The sequence below is a fragment of the Muntiacus reevesi genome, chromosome 22 (genome assembly GCF_963930625.1).
Source record: "Muntiacus reevesi chromosome 22, mMunRee1.1, whole genome shotgun sequence".
Taxonomy (NCBI): Eukaryota; Metazoa; Chordata; class Mammalia; order Artiodactyla; family Cervidae; genus Muntiacus; species Muntiacus reevesi.
This window is the reverse complement of record NC_089270.1, coordinates 11,690,892-11,710,556: the sequence shown is the minus strand read 5'-3', so window position 1 is coordinate 11,710,556 and position 19,665 is coordinate 11,690,892. Positions and strand designations below refer to the sequence as shown.

Genomic DNA, 19,665 nt, shown 5'->3' with positions numbered 1-19,665 from the left:
ATAATTGTTTGTTACGTAAGTGAACCAAGTTGGCTGGAGGACAGGACTTTTAGTTTTCAATTCAGATGAGCAATGACTAATTTAACTGTTCCCTGATGCAATAGATGTATGTCTGGAATTCAACCCTGGGTCAAATATAGAAAATCACAATATGGCAGTGGACATTTCTCGAGGCTTTAGCAACTAATGGATCAATCATCGTTTGCTAATACATTTGCCTCTGTGTCTATGCCGTGTTCATAAATTCATGTATACATCCACTCAAGGCATCACCTTGCCCTAGTGTGAATTCAGGACTGGAGTGGGAAGGCAGGCCAGGGGTTCAGTGTCTGAGTGCTGATTTCCTCCCCGAAGTCTCTGAGTTTCTGGAGACACGTGACGTTGGAGACGATGAAAACAAAGCACCTTGTGTGGAAAGGGCACTTGATAAATGATAGCAAAAACGGCGCCTGGGAAACAAACAGCTTTAAAAGCTTCATGCCCCTGAAGACCTTTCACTCAGTTATTTGTTATAAATAAAAATCAGAAACCATCAGAATGTCCAACCATTTTGAGAATTCAAGTGAGAAAAAGGTTTGTCTTCAAAATGAAGGTAAAGTCCTAGTTCAACTGGAACTGATTTTCGTTACTTAATGTGATGTCTGAGTTTCCCGTGCTGCTCTGCTAAATCACCACGTTCCCTGTGGCTCAGTGGTGAAGACCACCTGCCAGTGCAAGAGACGTGAATTTGATCCCTGAGCTGGGAAGATCCCCCGGAGAAGGAAATGGTAACCCACTCCAGTATTCTTGCCTGGGAAATCCCATCAACAGAGGAGCCTGGCGGGCTACAGTCCACGGGGTCACAAAGAATTGCATATAACTGAGTGTTTGAGCACACACACACAGGCTTACAACGGCACAAGCTTATTTGAAAGTTCTGAGGTCGGAGGCCCAAAAAGGGACTCATTGGGCTAAAATCAAGGCGTCACCAGGGCTCTGCTCCTCCTGGGGGCTCGGGAGGATGGTCTGTTCCCTGGCCTTTTCCAGCTTTAGGGGTGGCCTGCATTTCCTTGGCTCCTGGCCCCTTCCTCCACCTTCAAAGCCGGCAGCACTGTGTCTTCACCCACAGCTCCTTCTCTGACCCTGACCCTTTTCTTCCCTCTTTCACTCCTAAGGAGCCTTGTGATGCCATTAGATTCATCCAAATGATCCAAACTAATTGTCCCTAGAGGAGTCTGGTGGGCTACAGTCCATGGGGTCACAAAGAGTCAGACACAACTGAGCAGGCACGCACAAGACCCTTAAACTGATCATATCTGCAAAGTCCCTGGTGCCATGCAAGGTGACAGTCACAGGTTCTGAGAATTAGGATGTGGACGTACCTGGAGGCCATTTTTCTTCTGACCACACATGATATTAATAATAAGGAAACAGTCATAAGGAGACATGGTTAAGGCACGAACACGGGGAGGGTACCACCAATAAACATGATGGAAATGTCACGGAATAGGACAGGAACAGCTCAGGTATAAATGACAATTGATTCGTTAGAGTTGGGGGTGATTCTCCCCCCAACATTAAACAAATTCTCCATTCCCAGAGCAAAAGATATCATGTCACTTTAGCCATAGAATCCCTTTCTTCAAAAGCAAGGTCATGCAGCAAGCCACCTGGCAAAAGCAGACAATCTCCTTTTCCAGTGCGCAATCCACAGCTTGCCAAGCCCTCTTCCCAAAAACATCACTGTACTTGATCTTGTCTGTCTCAACCAGAGTATGGACAGTTGTGATGTTTCCCTTCTTAGAAATTAGGAAGCCAAGGCCTAGAGGAGGTTGGTGGATAGTGGAGTAGGGTGTTGATTGAGCTGCACCTTCTGGCTGCTTCCAGTGGTTCTTCCTACTCCTGCCTGGTGCTCAGACACCTCCAGAAATGAGAACTCCCTGCCTGCGTAAACAGCCTGTTCCATACTTGCATCTCTTCTTAAGACAGCCTGGGATTTGAAACCCTTTGCTGCAACGCCTGCACCTGGACAAATTTCTCCTCGAGCAACAAAGTACAAAGGAGCTATGAGGGACTAAAAATAACTGAGCGCATGCGCAGTTGGGGCAAATTACGGCCATGCATGCATGCCCCGTCGCTTCAGTCATGCCAGACTCTTTGTGACCCCACAGACTGTAGCCTCTGTCCATGGGATTCTCCAGGCAAGAATACTGGAGTGGGTTTCTATGTCCTCCTCTAGGGCATCTTCCAGACCCAGGTATAAAATCCATGTCTCTTTATGTCTCTGGCTTGCAGGCGGATTCTTTACTGCTGGGCCACTGCTGTCCCAAATTATGGACAACGAAATACAAAAAGACCAAAAAAAAAAAAAAAAAAAAACCAACCCCAAATGCAACTTCTGAAGAGCTGGAGCAAAAACAGGAAGTTGGAAGCAAAAGCAGGGTACCGGAGCATGCCCCCTGCACTCAACACCACAAAGGAGTGGGCAGAACACCTAAGCCACCCCGCTGGCCCCACCCCTGGACACACCCCTGCCCACAGACCAGGCGAGGTATATTTCCCGTGGTGCCAAACAAGGTGCTCAGAGATGAGTGTTTTGTTTATGCACGTAGGATCCAGAGCAAGACTGTCAGAGTTCAAATCCCAGGGCTGCCGTTTGCTAACTGTCTTTATCTAAGCTCTCCCGTGGAAGTAATAACATGATCTACTTTCTATGGTAAGAAGGGATTAACAATCTAATACACCTGAAGTACTGAGAGTGAAATAGTTCTCAGTGTGGATAAGCCGTTAATTAGGAGTGTGTGCCCGGCCCATGACTAGGTGTCCCTGTTACTGCCTGGGGAGTGGGAAGGCTATCTTTTGTCCTCTTCTCCCTGGCGCCTGGCAGAGCACCCAGCACAGTAAATAAATAGCCATGTTTGCTGAATGCCTGGAGTGAAATGAGCACTTTTATTAATATTAGTACAGATGCAGATTTCAATATTCTGTTTCAACCCAAGGCCAACCTTTTTGTCCTTTTTATAAAGCGCACATGTAATATTTATCACGTTTTACCACTGGCCTTCTCTCTCACTCCCTGCTGTGCTATGAAATAAATCTTTTAAACCTTTTTCACTGTCGGGCATTCGCATGCACTGCCCATTCCAGCTGTACTTAATTGGAACGTTTCCCAAGAGTTCCTCCGCAGTGGAGTCAGATGGGTGGATGGAGGTCCTTGCATGCCAGGAGATCAAGCTGGAGGAATTGCTGCCTTCTAACAGCTGGGAAGGATTGAAGGCAAAAGGAGAAGGGGGCGCGGGGAATGAGATGGTTAGATAGCATCACCGACTCAATGGATATGAATCTGAGCAAATTGAGGGAGAAGGTGGAGGGCAGAGGAGTCTGGCGTGCTGCCGTCCATGGGGTAGCAGAGGATCAGACACTTTTAGCGACTGAACAACAGCATCATATAACCCAGTTGCTTTTGGGAATCAGATCCCATTGACTCTTTCTCAACTTCCTTCTTTTTACTCCAGAGCCTCCACCATCTGACCATCAGCCTTCTCTCCTGAAGCCTGATTTTTGGATAGTTTGCCTCCACACGGGCCCCACGGGAAGACTCTAGACCACTACCCATCCTCGTCCCTCTGTGTGTGTGAGAGAAGGGAGGACAGTCATCTTTGGGTTTCAATCCTTCTTTTATCCCTAGCTGGCTGTGAGATGGGGGTGGAGCGTTGACCAGGGTCCTTTGTGGGCTTCGAGCGGAGAGGGTTCAAGTTCCATCCCCAACACCAAGCTCCACAAATTTTGTGTATGTGGGCGCTCTACAGAAGAAAGATCTGTCCTCTCCATCATTTTTTAAAGGCTTCTAGAAACCAGAAACCATATAACCATGGGCTTGGAGAAGTCACTTCACCCCTGTAAGCCTCTGTTTCTTCATCCAAAAAATGAAGGTAACGATAACGCTCTCTGATTTCATGTTATAGAAATGTTATAAATGAGAAAATAGATCCAAACCCAAAACTGCTCAACAAACACAGGGAGTGATTACTATTTCATCACAACATTTGTCAATTCAGAAGATATTTAGGTTACTTGGACTTTAAATTTTGGATTTTTTTTTTGCACAAATTATAGTAAACTAAAGACTACATATAATTCTTAATTTTTTTTTTCTTGGATGTGGACATTAGGGAAATTTAGATTAGAGGACACAGTATGGGTAATAAGAAAATGGACAGAGAGCTCAGTAATGATGACAGCAGGTAATACTGTGGACTGAATATAGATATAGACAAAGATACAGATATCTACTTTAATCCTTCCAAGAAGCCCATAGGGGAAGTTTATATCATGTCCTTTTTACAAATGTCGATTCTGAGAATCAGAACAGTAAAAAGAACAGGTCGAGGTCAGACTGCAGAGCTGGGATGTGAAGGTTGTACTAGTTACTCCCAGCCCTTGTGCTGAACCACGGTGCTCTCGACCATGTCCTGTTTAATAAAGCTAAAAGAATGGGGATGCTGCTGTTCACTTTACATTGTCTGTCTCCAGGCAAAGTCATTTTGCCTTTTCTGGGCTCTGTGGAAATGCCTCTGATTCTTCAAGCTGTGTTTTGAATCTGGTTCAGCACCTCACCATTCAAAGGGTTAAGAAAAGCTACAGAAGACAACCGGCAAGCCCTACGTGGGCCTCAAGCTTCCTTCCTGTAAAATGGGTATATTTCTGCTCCCTCGAAGGGCTGAAAGGAATATTCCATTGGGTCTTGGTGCAGAGGCCCCATGCTGGGGTGACATGAGGGCTTATTCTGTGCTTGATGGGAAAGCTGATCAGTGAGGAAGAGAATGACAGAGGGAGGGCTAGGATAGACTGAACCACCGAGAAACCTGTGTTTGCAGCATCTCTGGGGTTGGGACCACCCGAGAGGTGGCCATGGAGAGACACTGCACAGAGGTGAGCAGACCTGGGTCTTATCCTGCTCTGTCTTGGTTTTTTCAGGGTCTCTCTATTGATAACTGAAAAACTGTCACCAGCCATCTGGTTCTACAATGATTAAGTCAGTAGCCACTTCAGTTGCTGAACTTCAATACCCCCTGAAAGGAGTTCAGGGCAGAGATCAGGAATAAGGTGCTCTCTGTGCAAAACTGGCAGAACAGGCCTTCAGATAGTTAGATATTTTCAGAAGATTTTATGAGTCCAAAGTCTTGCATATCCTCACATCTAGAAAGGCACTAATACCATTAATGGTGACATCTGCTCCTTGTGACTTACCAGCAATCCTTTGCCAACATGCGTGCTTGACCGCATGCATCCCACTTCACCAAAATCACATATATACTGACACTCCTCATATCTTTTTGGAGCAGTTTCTCAGAGCCAGCTGAGTGGCTGTCTCCCAGACTGCAGTCCTCATTTTGCCACAAATAAAACTTAACTCACAACTCTCACGATGTGCTATTTTTTTCAGTCCACACTGTGATCTGTGTCCCCACTCAGGGCCACCCACAGACAGATAGATAGGAAGACAGATAGGAAGATGAAACAGGATGGGTGTGCATGCATGCCCTGTAGCCCTGACCCCTGTAAAGGGAAGGGAGCTGCCTGGACCAGGCAAAGGGTGCCCTACCTTTCTCAGCTCCCTCCTGGTCATGCTTCTCCAAGAGCAGGTAGCACGGGCTCTTGGGCAGAAAGGGCAGGCTCACCAGCTGGACCAAGGCGGGGATGATGATCACTCCAAACAGATACGGCCAGGTGCTCTCCTGAAGGCAGAAAAAGGGGGTTGGTGAATGATGAGGTCATTGTTTGGGGGGAGCTGGACCCCTGGGCCAGGCAGCTTCTGCTTTCTGCACAGGGTCCCCCTTACCCAGGATAAACCCCAGGAACAAAGATTAGGGAGGGACTGGACCCTGGTTTTGATAGGGAACCGCTGACTGAGACCGCCCACCCTGGCCATTCTGCTCGTACGAGTTGTTTCATGACAGGAGGTCCCAAAACTAAATGGGAAAATTCAGGAGGGGCCAAAAGTGGGGAAGAAATGCCCGTCCATGATAAGTCCTGCCAACCTCCCCAAAGCCCTCACTCTGGAATCATCTTGTCTAAGAGATACTCGCACCACCAGGAAGGACCCCGAGTCACATCAAATGTGGGCGCAAGCAAGATGATTGGCCAGAGACAACCCCAGAAAGCTGACCCCACCCGCTCAAAGCATGAGACTGTGGTTTAGTTAGGGGAGCCAATGACCGAAACCACCTTCCCTGGCCAGGCCTGAAAGCAACCACTTGCAGGAGTTATCTTACAACAAGAGATAAGGAACACGGAACTAACAAACTACCACCAACCAGAATAATTCGGGAAAGGTCAAAAGAAGAGGAGACACTAGTCCAAATGTCCTGTCAACTCCCCAGAATCCTCCTCGCTGGAATCCATCTTGGCTGAGTGATGCCTGCACCTCCAGGAAGGACCCTGAGTCAGTGATTGGCCAGAGACAACCTGGACACTAGTCACATCACCGCAAAAGCCGAGACCGTGAGCCCCCTGGCGGGGCAGTTCTCCTGGGTTCCCTCAACCCTGCTGCTCTCCGCCCGGGCGCCCCTTGCCAATAAAGTCTTTTGCTTTGACAGCACGTGTGTCTCCCAGACAATTCACTTCTGTGTTAGACAAGAGCCTACTCTGGGGCCCTGGAGAGGCTCCCCCTTCCTGCAATAGGGTGACCCTGAGAAGGAGGAGTTTGGGGAAGCCAGGAACTGGCTGAGTCAGAGGCCCCGGGGGCAGCAAGGCCAGCCTGAGGGGCTCTGGTCTTTCCAGGTTGTGCGGCTGAGATCATTCTCATGGCCCCTCGAATCCCCTTCTCCTCACCCGGGGAATGGGGACAGCTGCAGCCACCTCTCAAGCAGTCGTGAGAGTGGGCTCAGATAAAGCTTGGCCTGTGGGCTTTGTGCTTCGCCAGCACCCAGTAGGTGTGCAGAAGAAGCGACTGCGCTGCTGGTGTTACCAGCCAGACACCTCCGAGGCCCGTGACCTGACTCATCTTGGCCCCGTCACTGAAGGTCACCTGGAGCTTTCCCGAGTCCCCAAGGAAGTGAGGGTGGTGGGGTCTCCAGACACAGGCCACCCCTGAACCTACAGCATACACCATTCAAGAGGCATTTTGAGCCCCTTTGAGGGCTTCCCAGGTGGCGCTAGTGGTAAAGAACCCGCCTGCCAATGCAGGAGACTTAAGAGACGTGAGTTTGATCCCTGGGTCAGGAAGCTCCCCTGGAGGAGGGGATGGCAACCCACTGCAGTATTCTTGCCTGTAGATCCCATGGACAGAGGAGCCTGGCGAGCTACAGTCCATGGGGTCACAAAGAGTCGGACACGACAGAAGCGACTTAGCACACAGGAGCAGCACCATTCACCTGTTACATAGCGTAAATGCAGCGCAGAGCCTTTATTATTATGCTGATTAAGGCAGCATCTGCCCTGATTTTTTTTTGTAAACCCAGGTTTACAAATGAACTCTCACTGCCTCTCTGAAAGAAGAAGTCAGAAGGAGGAGTTTTGAAGGGGACAAAGAGGAAAAACAAAGTTCTCAACGTGGAATTCTCAAGCGTTTTCTTTCCTAAGAAAGTACAAGGAGACAGTCAAGGAGAAAAGGAGATGTGTCCAGACCTGGAAAGGCTTCGCACCTGTCAAAGGTTCAGCTGGCCTCCAGTCAGTCCTGCCAGGAGGAGTCCATCCTGAGGTGGAGACTGCAGTGCCCTCGTAACGGAGAAAAGCCCAGTTCTGAATCCATGTTGGATCTGTTTCTTTGACTTTAAGCCTTGCTTTTCGTTGCTTTTGTTATTACGTGCGTGCTAGGGGGCTTCATGCAACCCCTTGGACTACAACCCACCAGGCTCTTCTGTTCATGGGATTCTCCAGGCAAGAATACTGGAGTGGGGTGCCATTTCCTCCTCCAGGGGATGTTCCCAACCCAAGGATTGAACCCGCGTCCCCTGCATTGGCAGATGGGTTCTTTACCACTAGTGCTACCTGGGAAGTGCTGTGTTGTTGTTCTATATGCTACATGACAGGCCAATAAATTGGAGACAAAATGTTGAGGCAAGGAATGCAACTTCATTCAGAAAGCCAGCTGACATAGAAGATGGCAGACTGGTGTCTCCAAAACGCCATCTTCTGGGGGTCTGGATGCCAGCTTCTTTTATAGAGCAGAGAGGAAGAGGAGGTGAGGAAATAAAGAAAAAAGGCCATTTATCTTGCAAAATAGGAGGGAAAATGTTAATATCTTCTTTTCTCCAGCCATTCACAGGTGGGCAAGGTCAGATTGTCTCCCTGTGAGCTGAAAAAGTCACTTTGCTGTTGTTTAGTTGAACAGCTGTTCAGTTGATCAGTTGTATCCCACTCTGGGACCCCATGGGCCGCAGCATGCCAGGTTGCCTTGTCCTTCACTGTCCTGGCATTTGCTCAAATTCATGTCCATAGAATCGCTGATGCTATCTAACCATCTCTTCCTCATTCTGGACACAGTAACAACTTATATTTGTAAACAAGGAGCAGGCTCAAGGAGTTAATCATTAGAGAAACTGCATTGCCCAGTCACTTAAACAGTTATCCAGCCTTAGAGTGGCAGGGACCTTGCTTGCTCCCTGGGGAAAGAGATGGTAACCCAATGCATGTCCTTGAGTTGTTTCTACAGAAACAAAGACCCCACCAGATGGAAACTGCCGCCCACCATCATGTAGACCCCCAGGCTGGTTGGAGTCAGCAAACTGTCATTTAGATTCCTGAACCATCATCGTGTTGCCTCGCCACCAACCAGTCAGGTGATAAAGATAACATTCCTTCTTGATCTTGGAAGGGGCCACGATGACGCTTAGATTTGGATTGCGTAAACTTTACGCACAGGAGTATGATTCCAGAAATGCTGCATTGTAGATTCAAGGAAATGGAGGGTGTTCATCTCAGTTTGAAGGCTTCTGGTTGTCCTCAGAGCTGGGTCCAAGGCCATCGAACAGCAGCAAAGCCATCCATGACCCATCCTCCAGCCAAGCTCCCACATCTCCAGCATTCCCTGGCCCTGCACTTCCTCTGCAGTCATCATTCCCAATGATCCTGAGTGGATCATGCCTCTGCACATCTGTACTTGCTGTTTCTTCTCCAGGAGTACCTTCCAGCTCCCCTCCTTCTTCCACCCAATGGCAGCTCCAAGGATGCCACCCCTGGGAGGTACTTCTCTAATTTGATGCTCTGGGAAAAGCCTATGGTCCTTGCCCCTCATGTCCTCCACCTGCCTTTTGTCTGGGGAAACTTTTTAACCAAAGAGTAAGTTTAATCAGAGAAGTGAGAAAATGCGGAAACAAAGGAAAACCATCCAACAGACTAAATAATAATAGTTTAGTTATTAAGCAAAATCAAGGACATTTAGTCCCTTTCAAGGACTATGGGAAATATTCTGAGCCATATCCTGTGAGCTATCTTATGGATATTAAAACCCCCATCAGGTGGAAGAAGCTAATTACATGATGACCAGACTGTGGCCATGACATAAGCTGCCACAATTCTGAGAGTTGGCCTCAAAGAAATGGTGGTGGTGGTGGTTTAGTTGCTAAGTCGTGACCGACTCTTGCGATCCCAGGGACTGCAGCCTGCCAGACACCTCTGTCCATGCGATTCTCCAGGCAAGAATCCTGGAGTGGGTTGCCATTTCTTTCTCCAGACCCAAATAAATAAGCAGGAACTTTTTTGGGAAACGAGAACAAACCAATTCTGGAACTGAAGGTCAACTGTACTTAATCAAAGTGATGCTGATCAGACCATCACATGACCAATTTCAAGACGGCTGTCAGAGCTGAGTGTGCTCTTTCTACATGGAGCCCCCTCCCTCCACCTGTAAAACCTCTTGCCCAGCCCTGATTGTTGGTGGTGGTGGGGTGGGTTGTGGAGTCAACCTTTGGACAGAAATCTGCCCTCTCATCCAGTTGCCAGCAACCAAAATAAAGCAAACCTCCCTTTCCACCAAGCTTGCCTCTGTATAGCCTTTTCAGCAGCAAGCAGCTGGACACACCTTGGGCTGTGTCTGCCTAGGGCTTCCCGTGTGACCTGCCTATGGCTTCCCAGGAGGCATTAGAGATAAAGAATCCGCCTGCCAATGCAGGAGACATAAGAGATGTGAGTTCGATCCCTGTGTTGGGAAGTTCTCTGAAGGAGGGAATGGCAACCCACTCCAGTATTCTTGCCTGGAGACTCTTATGCACAGAGGAGCCTGGCGGGCTATCGTCCATGGGGTTGCAAAGAGTCTGACACGACTGAAGTGACGTAGCATGTACGCACATGACCTATCTAACTCAGGACCACTAGGAGGTACAGACAGTAAATCTCGGATGAGTCTTTTTAAAAATTTTATTTTATTTTTAAGTGGAGAATAATTGTTTCGCAATATTGTGTGTACTTCGTCGCTCAGTTGTGTCTGACACTTTGAGACCCCAGGTACTGTAGGCCCCTAGGGTCCTCTGTTCGTGGAATTCTCCAAGCAAGAATTGGGGCCTAGAAAAGAGAACAAGTCTCAAAGGCCCCTTGCTGAATCATCTAACTTTGGAGAAAACAAAACAGAATTTTAGTTCCACCCTGATGCTCCAGGCCAGTCGCATCTATCTGGGACTTATCAACACCTGTCCAGAAACCTTCCACCCCCTACACCTACCCAGAAGACTTATCGCCCCCTGCCCAACTACAAATGTCATCTCAACAAAAGAATACTCAAAATATCCCGCCTGATTAACATTTCCCTTATCGCTTCCACAAACCTCCCTGTAAGTATGAAGCCTCCCTGATCCCTCTCGGTGCTCAGCCTGGTCGTTAGGCCGACTGTCACCCCTCCTTGCCTGAATAAAGGTAACCTACTTCTGTTGAGGTCGTCTTTCCTTTTCTGCCTCACCAGAACTATACCCTACAAAGAATACTGGAGTGGGTTGCCATTTCCTTCTCCAGGGGATTTTCTTTTTGACCCAGGGACCGAATCCGCGTCTCCTGTGTCTCCTGCATTGCTGGCAGATTCTTTACCCGCTGAGGGTTGGATTCTGCCACACATCAACATGAATCAGCCATAGGTACACATATGTGCCCTGCCTCTTGAACCCCCACCCTTCTAGGTTGATGAGTCTTTTCGATGCCAATTGGACCCTGATGTGTTCAGTAAAGCCGAGGTCAGAGCCCTTACACAGGCTGATTTCACTTGAGAAGAAAGAAAAATGGACAGTCTTGTCAGCAGAGATGATTATCGCTTTCTCTTTGGTAAGGTGAGTGAGTCTGCAAAAACTCCATTGTCTTCCTCTTTAATCTACTGAGACTTCCTTTTCAAAAATAGACTTCTAGGTCTTATTTCCCTCAGGCTATAGATGACCTCAGGTATTTCCATAAATAAAACCCTCCTGGACCCTGATGAGACAGCTGGAACTTTTAAGTAGAGTTGGAATCATTGATCTTATCTCAAGTCAGGTTCTAATTTAAGGACAGTATATTGTGTCCCACCCCCAACCCCCCCCCCACCCCCTGCACTCAAGTGGATGCTGGGGCCACCCCAGTCACCACCAGGACAGGTGCTGGAGGTGAGAAGGGCTAGAAGGAAATCTCTCTTCTCAACTATGAGGGGGTAAAATGGGTTATTTTTCTTTGAATGTCTTCCTATTTAAAATCTCATCCACTAGAATCAAGGCTAGCATTTATCCACTTCTCCACGTGCCAAGCTCTGTGCTGGATACGTTACCAATGTAACTGCAATGCAGTTTAAAAACATACAGTTCATGGTGTTATTGAAACACAACCTTGGTTTTCATCTCCTGTGCATGCGTGCTAGGTCGCTTCAGTCATGTCTGACTCTTTGCAACCCTACGGACTGTAGCCTGCCAGGCTCCTCTGTCCATAGGATTCTCCAGGCAAGAATACTGGAGTGGGTTGCTGTGCCCTCCTCCAGGGGATCTTCCCAACCCAGGGATCAAACACACATCTCTTATATCTCTTGCACTGGTAGGTAGGTTCTTTACCACTAGCACCACCTGGGAAGCCCTTTTATCTCCTACATTTGTTCAAAATAGAATCAGTGAGAGTGCCCTTCCCTTCCTCATCTCAGTGGTTTTAGATGGTCTTAAGACCACAGTTTCAAAATGATAATGAAATCAACCTGACTGAATGGCATATTTTCTATTCCCCCAGTCCAAGCCTGCTTCAAGCTGGAGTCTGCAGTGGAAAGAGTTGGGGGTGGGGGGATTGATGGTTGCTTCTCATTTTTCATCCTCCCCCTGCAATTCCCTGGCTTCTATTCAGCGTCTGACTCCTCTAAGATGAAACAGTGGTGACGAACTGGGTCAGGTCTCTGGGGCTGGCAGATGTTTCTCACGGATATTCTTTCCTCATGAGCATTTTCAGGGGAATTCTGTGGAGTTCCATCCTTGGAACCAACCCCTCTCCCACTACAGTTTCCCTGTCCTGGGAGTTTGCACCTCATTCTCTTCTGGAGAGTCCTCTCCTCTGCAGCCCCGAGGAACCCAAGGTCAAGGCTCCTGAGTATTCTGAAAGTTGTGCCCAGCACCCTAAGAGGTGAGTTGAGGCTGAAGCCCAGCCCTCTTTGACCTTCAAGCTGAGGGCCCTCAGGGCTTGTCTATTAACTATGCTTTTTATTTCCTATGTTTTATGATGATCTGATATCTTGGAGCCTTACTGATCCTGGAGATACTTCCCCTCCTAGACTAGATAATTCCTAGCAAATAACTTGCCTGGGAGCATGCCTTTAACATACAAACCAACCAATCCAGAGCCTACATGGACCACTTCCTCTATCTAGCTCTCACACACCAAGTCAATACATCCCCTGTCCTAAATTACCCCAGGGCCAGGTAGTAGGCAACTAGAGATAGCCCCTGCAGTCCTGGGACCACTGTAACTATTCAGACTATGCCATCCTGAGCTTGCCTAAGCTTACCTACTTGGGCTCACCCATTCCTTCCGTGGAAGCCACAATAAAGGCTCTGGGCTACACCCTGTCCTCCCTCCTTCTGCTCATGACCAACCCTGGTGCTTCCTCGCCCCGCATGGGATGGCGTGCCCCCTCCACTGGAGAACTGTGAATCATAGACTCTTCTTCTGCAGGAAACACCTGTGTCTATCATCCTTTCACGACAATGACTTTAAAGTCAAATTCTAGGTACATTTTAGGGCATCTGGGTCACCCTCTCCCTAGGCATGGTACCACATCAGTTCTTGCTGCAAGGGACCACTTCTTTGTGGAATCTCCTGCCCCTTGCCTTCCAGGACACCCCTCTCCTGGTTCTCCTCCAGTTTCTCTGAGCCCCTCCCCAGGGCTCTGAGCCCAACGCGCTTTTCTGTTCATCTCCATGGCTTCAGGAGATGCCACGCCCTCAGGGCAGTATTTCTTAGACATGGTTGCACATTGGAATCGCCTGTGGGATTATGAAAATGACTGACGTTCCTGGTCTCCCACAGGTGGAGATTGGGGTTAACTGGCCTGCATGTGTGGCTCGGGCGCCAGGTTGTTTCAAGCTATCTGGGTGGCTCTGGAGGCAACCGCTTGAGAGCCGAGCATCTCCCCTCCACCTGCTGCAGACAGTGGTGTGTGACCCAGAACCAAGGGGGTCATCCTCCACCTGCCAGGACTGTTCTTGGCTATGGGGCCACAGCTGGGTCCCTGCCTTCCCCCAAGACAAGCCCTGGAAGGATCCTTCCTCCACAAGACTACTCACCCATCCTTAGGAGCAAACTGCATCCAGTGGCTAGCTGGTATGAGGGGCACAAAGGCTTTCCCTTCCCTCTTCCTCCCTCTGCTATACCTGGACCCTCCCAGGTCCAGAGCTCCCTGTGGGCTGAGACCTCTGCTGTGACTAAGGGCAGCTCGTCCTCTCCTTCTGCTGAGTCCTTCCTTTACCACCTGGACGTGTTGATCTGAGAACACTCCCCAGCCAACTTCCTGCTCAAAAATCCCCATCTCAGGGTCTCTTCCCTGGGGAACCCAACCTAAGACCCATGGATGGGGCCATGATCCCAAATCTCCACATCCAGCCCACAAGTCTTATTGGGGGCTTCTCACACTCATTTCCAGTTGCCTAGTGGATGGCTTTGCTGGTAACCCTTGGGTTCCATAATCACCACCTCCCAGCCCACCCACGCCTGCCCCTGGACCACAGCTGGGGCCATCCCCATCTATGCAGAAGTCCACTTTGGAAACCTGATGAACCTCCATTCCTGCCTTTAATTCACAACCGTCCCACTGCCATCTGAACTGCTGCCTACATTAAGATAGTCTTGTTGGCTGTTTCTGAAAGCTCTGGGCATCTCCTCCCCTTCTTACTTCCTAGCATATGCCTTAGGGGAGGTTCTGACAGCATTCTTGCCTTGATTCTACCAACAGCATCTTAACTGTCCCGAAATCCCCCTGCTTCCCTTGCATTCCCCTCACTATCTCAGAGTGGTCCTTCTAAAATGTGAATCTGATGTTCTAGGCTACTTCTCTGTCTGCAACTTTCAGCAGCTCCCTACTGCCCTCAGGATCAAGTTCAAATGTCTTAGCCTGGAATACAAAGCCCTGCCTGATGAGAATTCATCCAGAATTCCAGCCTTGCCACTGGCGAGACCCCAGTCCTCTGCTTCTCTGCTCTGGTCCTGCCAACCCATGGGCATCTCTGAGTCTAACAAGCAGATTCCATGATGCTGTGCCTCTGCACAAGCTGCTTCCTCTCCCAGGGGTGCCTGCTCTTATCCATAGTACATCTGTGTATCCTCCCAGCTTCAGCATTTCCTCCCTAGATGGCATCTTTTCCCAGTGCAGAATTCCACGAAAACACTTGCTACCTGTGTAGCATGTATTTCTTTATAGGTGCATCACTCTAAACTAGACTGAGCAGCCCAGGGCCACCCCCTGCCATGTTCTTTTGTTTCTTTCCAACGCCCGGCACCTGGCAAGTGTTCAGTAAATGCCTCCAGTCTGAATGCGTATTGGGCAAGAAGAAAGGTACAGGCAAGCGATGCTGCAGCTGAAGATGAAGACCCATGAAATAACACACATCCCTGCTTTTTGAGTAATATATTGGGTTGGCCGAGAAGTTTCTTCAGGTCTTTACATAACATCTTATGGAACAAGCTTTTTGGCCAACCCAATATCTACCTATCTATGCTAAAACTTTCCTATTAAAGGGCTAAAGTAGCATGGTATCCTATTAAAGGGCTCAAGTAGCATGAATAACATTCTCCTATAAAGTATTATTATAATTTCCAGTCTATAGAAGAGAAAACTGAAACTCAGCAAGGTCAAGTAGATCAAGCAAACTCACATGAGAACCTGAGTCAGTGGGGGGGGGGGAGGCTGCAGGACTGAATGGGAGCCTGACTCTTCTGATTTGTGCAGGGGGCTCTTTTGTGACATTATTGCTGATACCACGCATTTCTCAAAGCAAAGCAATAGCCATCACTTTCCCTCGTGGCAGCTGCGAGCTGAATAGTGAATTGATATGCAGATGACATTAGGCTGAGCCAGTCCTGCTCTTCTATAGAAAGTTCTGCACAGAATTCATCGGAATTCACTCGAGCTCAGCTCCAGTGGTTCGTGCTGGTACTGAAACGGGCTCCACCAAGCTGAGGTGTAGCAAGCATGGGGGCAGCCACTCGGGAAGCGATAAACAGTCACTTTCCAAAGGGATGTATTGTGAAAAGGTGATGCTCCTCCCTTGTTACTTGTCATAAGCTGAGTCTCATCAGGCAACCAACACTAGTTAATCAATGTCCATGGAACCCTTGACCGAGATGTTCCCAGAAACACTTTCCAGAGGGAGACCCCGCTGGCCGCAGCTTACAGAGCCCTGGAGGGGCAACCACATGCCTGGCTGTGTCTGTCCCACCTTCCACTATCTTAGAACAGGTCTGTCTGTCACCATCTCCCCAACAGATCCTGCAGAAGTCAACACCACCCGACACCCCCAGGGTGCAAACTAGATGCTAAGATGCTCAGGTCATTGCAGCAAGTGTGCTATTCTAGAATGGCTGTTTCCGGTACATATTCATGGCCTGACTTTGACTTCAACAATGAAAGACCTCAAGAGCATGACTGGATGATTACCCTCGTATTTCTCTGTCTTAGCAACAATAGTGAAATTACCCTCCCAGGGCATAATATTCACATCTCAGAGAGATGTTCCAAGTACTAGACGTTGAGTTAAGTGACCTGCCTGAGGTCATCCTTCAAGACACACCAGCTTCCTCTCCTTCCCTGAAACAGGTTTCTGCTTTTTAAAGGGTTCAAGTGTCTTCTGCCTTGCTTGCTTCTTGAGCAATCTGGAAAGTAAGGTCAGCAGCTATTATTCCCATTTTATAGACAAGGAAATTGAGGCTGGAGAGGTGGAGGGATGGGCTAAAAGTTCTGCCGCAAAATTTTCCATGAAATCAACCTTGTCCCTTCCTTATTTAGAGAGAAATCTGTGCATTTTTTTCAAGTTTGTTGACCTGCAGAGTGCCTCCCTGAGCCAACCTACAGTGATAGGCTGGTGCTAAGCACGTGCGAACTTGCTGAGTGGTTCACACAGAGTGACTCTGTTTCACCCTCACAACACCCCTGCTTCAGTCCCATTTGACAGATGAGAAAACTGAGGCACCAAGAAGTTATGCATTCATAATCAGGCATCTTATAAATGGTAGAGTGGCACACCCACTCCAGGCAGTGAGGTACCAAGCTCTGTGTTCCTAAGCCCTGGGCAGTCCAATATCCCTGCTTCCATACTTACGGAAATCACCCTTCTCTTTCCTGAGGGCATTAAACCAGCGTTCCTCTCTAAATGATGCTCCCTGAACTTGAAGCCCATTATTAATACCTTTGTCAGCCTTCTGGGTCCTATTTGGAGCATCCTGGTTTCTGGTCTCGTTGTTCAGACCCACTCATACCACTGCTTTGTCTGCCACCTCCTTCTTACAAATTCTCATTGTGAATCATCTGAGATCAGATCAGGGTTTGCCAGAGAGGAAGACAAAAAAAATGTGGTTTGTTCAAAGGCTCACAAAAGCACAAGGATGCAACATGATTTGGACTTTTCCTATCAACGACCTGGATTCTGGGGACATGGAAGGTGTGGCTGCCAGTGGTCAGGGACCAGCCTCCTTAGCCACGAGCTCTATGACCTGGGGTCACAACCTCGGGTCTTTCACAGTCTCACTCAGCTTCAGTGTTAGGCCCAAGTTGAAATTCTGGTTCTACTTACTAGCTCTGGGGCCTTGAGCAAATTCAGCATCTTTGCATTCTCTCTGAAATCACCCAGAGGAGAGTAATTAACAGTTATTTTGCAAGGTTGCTATGAGGTTGACTAGGTGATATTCTAGCATGGGCCTGGCACATGATTGGGAGCCAAGAGATGTTTCTTCCTTCTTCCCTTTGCTGTGGTTCTGAACCAACACAAGAGGCCATTCTAATTGAAGGGTGGGCCTGAGGTTAGGGAATTCCCTTGTAGCTCAGAGGTAAAGAATTTGCTTGCAATGCAGGAGACCCAGTTTCAATCCCTGGGTTGGGAAGATCCCCTGGAGAAGGGGACAGCTATCCACTCCAGTATTCTTGCCTGAAGAATTCCATGGATGGAGGAGCCTGGCAAGCTACAGTTCATGAGGTCCCAAAGGGTTGGTGTTTGGCTTCCATGTTCGCTATTAACATATTTTGGGATTCCCTGGTAGCTTAGCTGGTAAAGAATCTTCCTGCAATGCAGAAGACCCTGGTTTGAATCCTGGGTTGGGAAGAAGATCCCCTGGAGAAGTGATAGGCTACCCTCTTCAGTATTCTTGGGCTTCCCTGGTAGCTCAGCCAATAAAGAATGTGGGAGACCTGGGTTCTACAATGTGGGAGACCTGGGTTCAATCCCTGGGTTGGGAAGGTCCCCTGGAGAAGAGGACAGCTACCATGCCAGTATTCTGGCCTGGAGAATTCCATGGACAGAAGAGCCTGGCAGGCTACAGTCCATGGGGTCACAAAGAGGTGGACACGACTGAGCAACTTTCAGTCACTTCACTCTGAGGTTAGGTCTGCTGCTCTGAGCCTGTGACTTTGTGTCTGGGTTGAATGTATGAAACCCACCTCTCAGACCTCAGTGGGAAGTCTGGGAGTGGAAGACCAGCCTACCCACAACCAGGGACTCCCATCTCATTTCCTCAGCCTCTGTCCCTCCTCCTTGGATGCTCTCTCCCCTTGGGGGTCTCTGTCAGCAATCTGGTACCCCTCCCCAGACACAGACACCTCTGGTGGTTCTTTCTGGAACCCACCGACAAACAAGCAGGGCACCCCTCCCTCCCAGGCACCGACTTCTCATCTGTGGGATGCTAGGCTGCACCTGGATGTACAGTCCCGTCCCTTCCACCTCCGAGCTTGCTCTCCACTCTTTGCACGCTTTGGGCTTGGGCTGGATTTTCAAAGCAATGCTAACGTCTCACTTCCTTAACTTGTTCACATTGCCATGCATTCAATTTGTGAAAGTTCCCTGAAGGACAAGGCAAGTTTGAGGTCATTAAGAGCAGGGAGAGAGCAGTAGGTGGGGTAGGGGCCTGGCATGGAGCCCTGGGCTGTGTTTTAGCTTTTCCCAGTGAATCTCCATCATCAGCTTTCTCGGGACCCCTCTCAGCATGCTGCGGATGGGCGCTTCCCAGCCCCCAGGTACCCGCCGCCTTCTCATGGGGAGAGCTTCCACTTGGTAACACCATTTTTCATCAAGAAGAGGGCTTTTTCAGAGCTTCACATTTTCGCCTTATCTTTGAAATATCTTAAATGTCAGGAGGAGACAAGTCAAAAGAAGCACAGAGATTTCAAAAGGAGGGCAGTTTTCTGGCGCTGTTGCTTGTCCCCAGACACTCGGCACATGGACATCCCTCCTTCCAGGCTGTGTGTGATTCAGGGAGCAGGTGTGTGGGTGAGCACAGGGGGGTCTGGGAGAAAAGACTGGGTGGTCTTCTGAAGACCCCCCGCTGCAGCATTGCTGTGATCTGTGTCCAGGAGGCTAAGAAGGAGAGGCCACATGTTGTCACGGAAAGAAGCCACCAGGATCACGCTTTTCAGCATGGTGCTCAAGGCATTCCATGTGGCCCTGACTGCAGGCCAGTGGCTCCTTCCCCAGAGGTTTCAAGCTCTTTCACAGAACTGTTCTCTGACGCCTCTGATCTTTGTGTATGCCATTCCCTTTCCCCGGAAGCTCCTTGACTGCCGGTGGCCTGCCTGGCAAACTCTTCCTTCTTCCTTTAATACCAGCTCAGATGTCACCTCCCTGTGGGTCCTGCCCTGACATCAAAGGCAGTTAAAGGACTCCTCATGGATGCTCCACTGGCACACACTTCTAAGACTGCCCATCAACACGGCATCCGGTAAATTTCTCTTGGTGCTTAATTCACATGCTGGAGTCCAGCTCGGTCAAGAAGCTGGCTGCATGGAAAGTCATTGCCGGCCAGTGGCATATTTGAGCATTTTGCAAATGGACTGCCAAATGTTTAATCTTGGACCATTTGGAAAAAATCAACCATAGGCACATAGAAAACTAAAGATGTAAGAAAGAACGATGGAGGAATTATTAACTCCAGGAAAAACCAAAAACTTCATGAGAAAGGAAAGTCATCAGGGTACATAATCATAATAAAATAAATATTAGCCAGTGAGTTATAAGAAGCTGTGCTATAACTACACGGTGGGACAGAGCAAGAGGAGAGGAA

General features: G+C 48.7%; 1 protein-coding gene across 1 annotated transcript in view; it reads right to left on the bottom strand.

Moving 5' to 3' along the window:
* SLC2A9 (solute carrier family 2 member 9) overlaps positions 1–19,665 on the bottom strand; it is a 208,827-nt gene that overhangs the window by 121,754 nt on the left and 67,408 nt on the right. Inside the window, exon 6 of the mRNA XM_065914116.1 lies at positions 5,585–5,717. Within this exon, the coding sequence (XP_065770188.1) occupies positions 5,585–5,717 (133 nt within the window). The remainder of the gene's footprint in view (positions 1–5,584; positions 5,718–19,665) is intronic.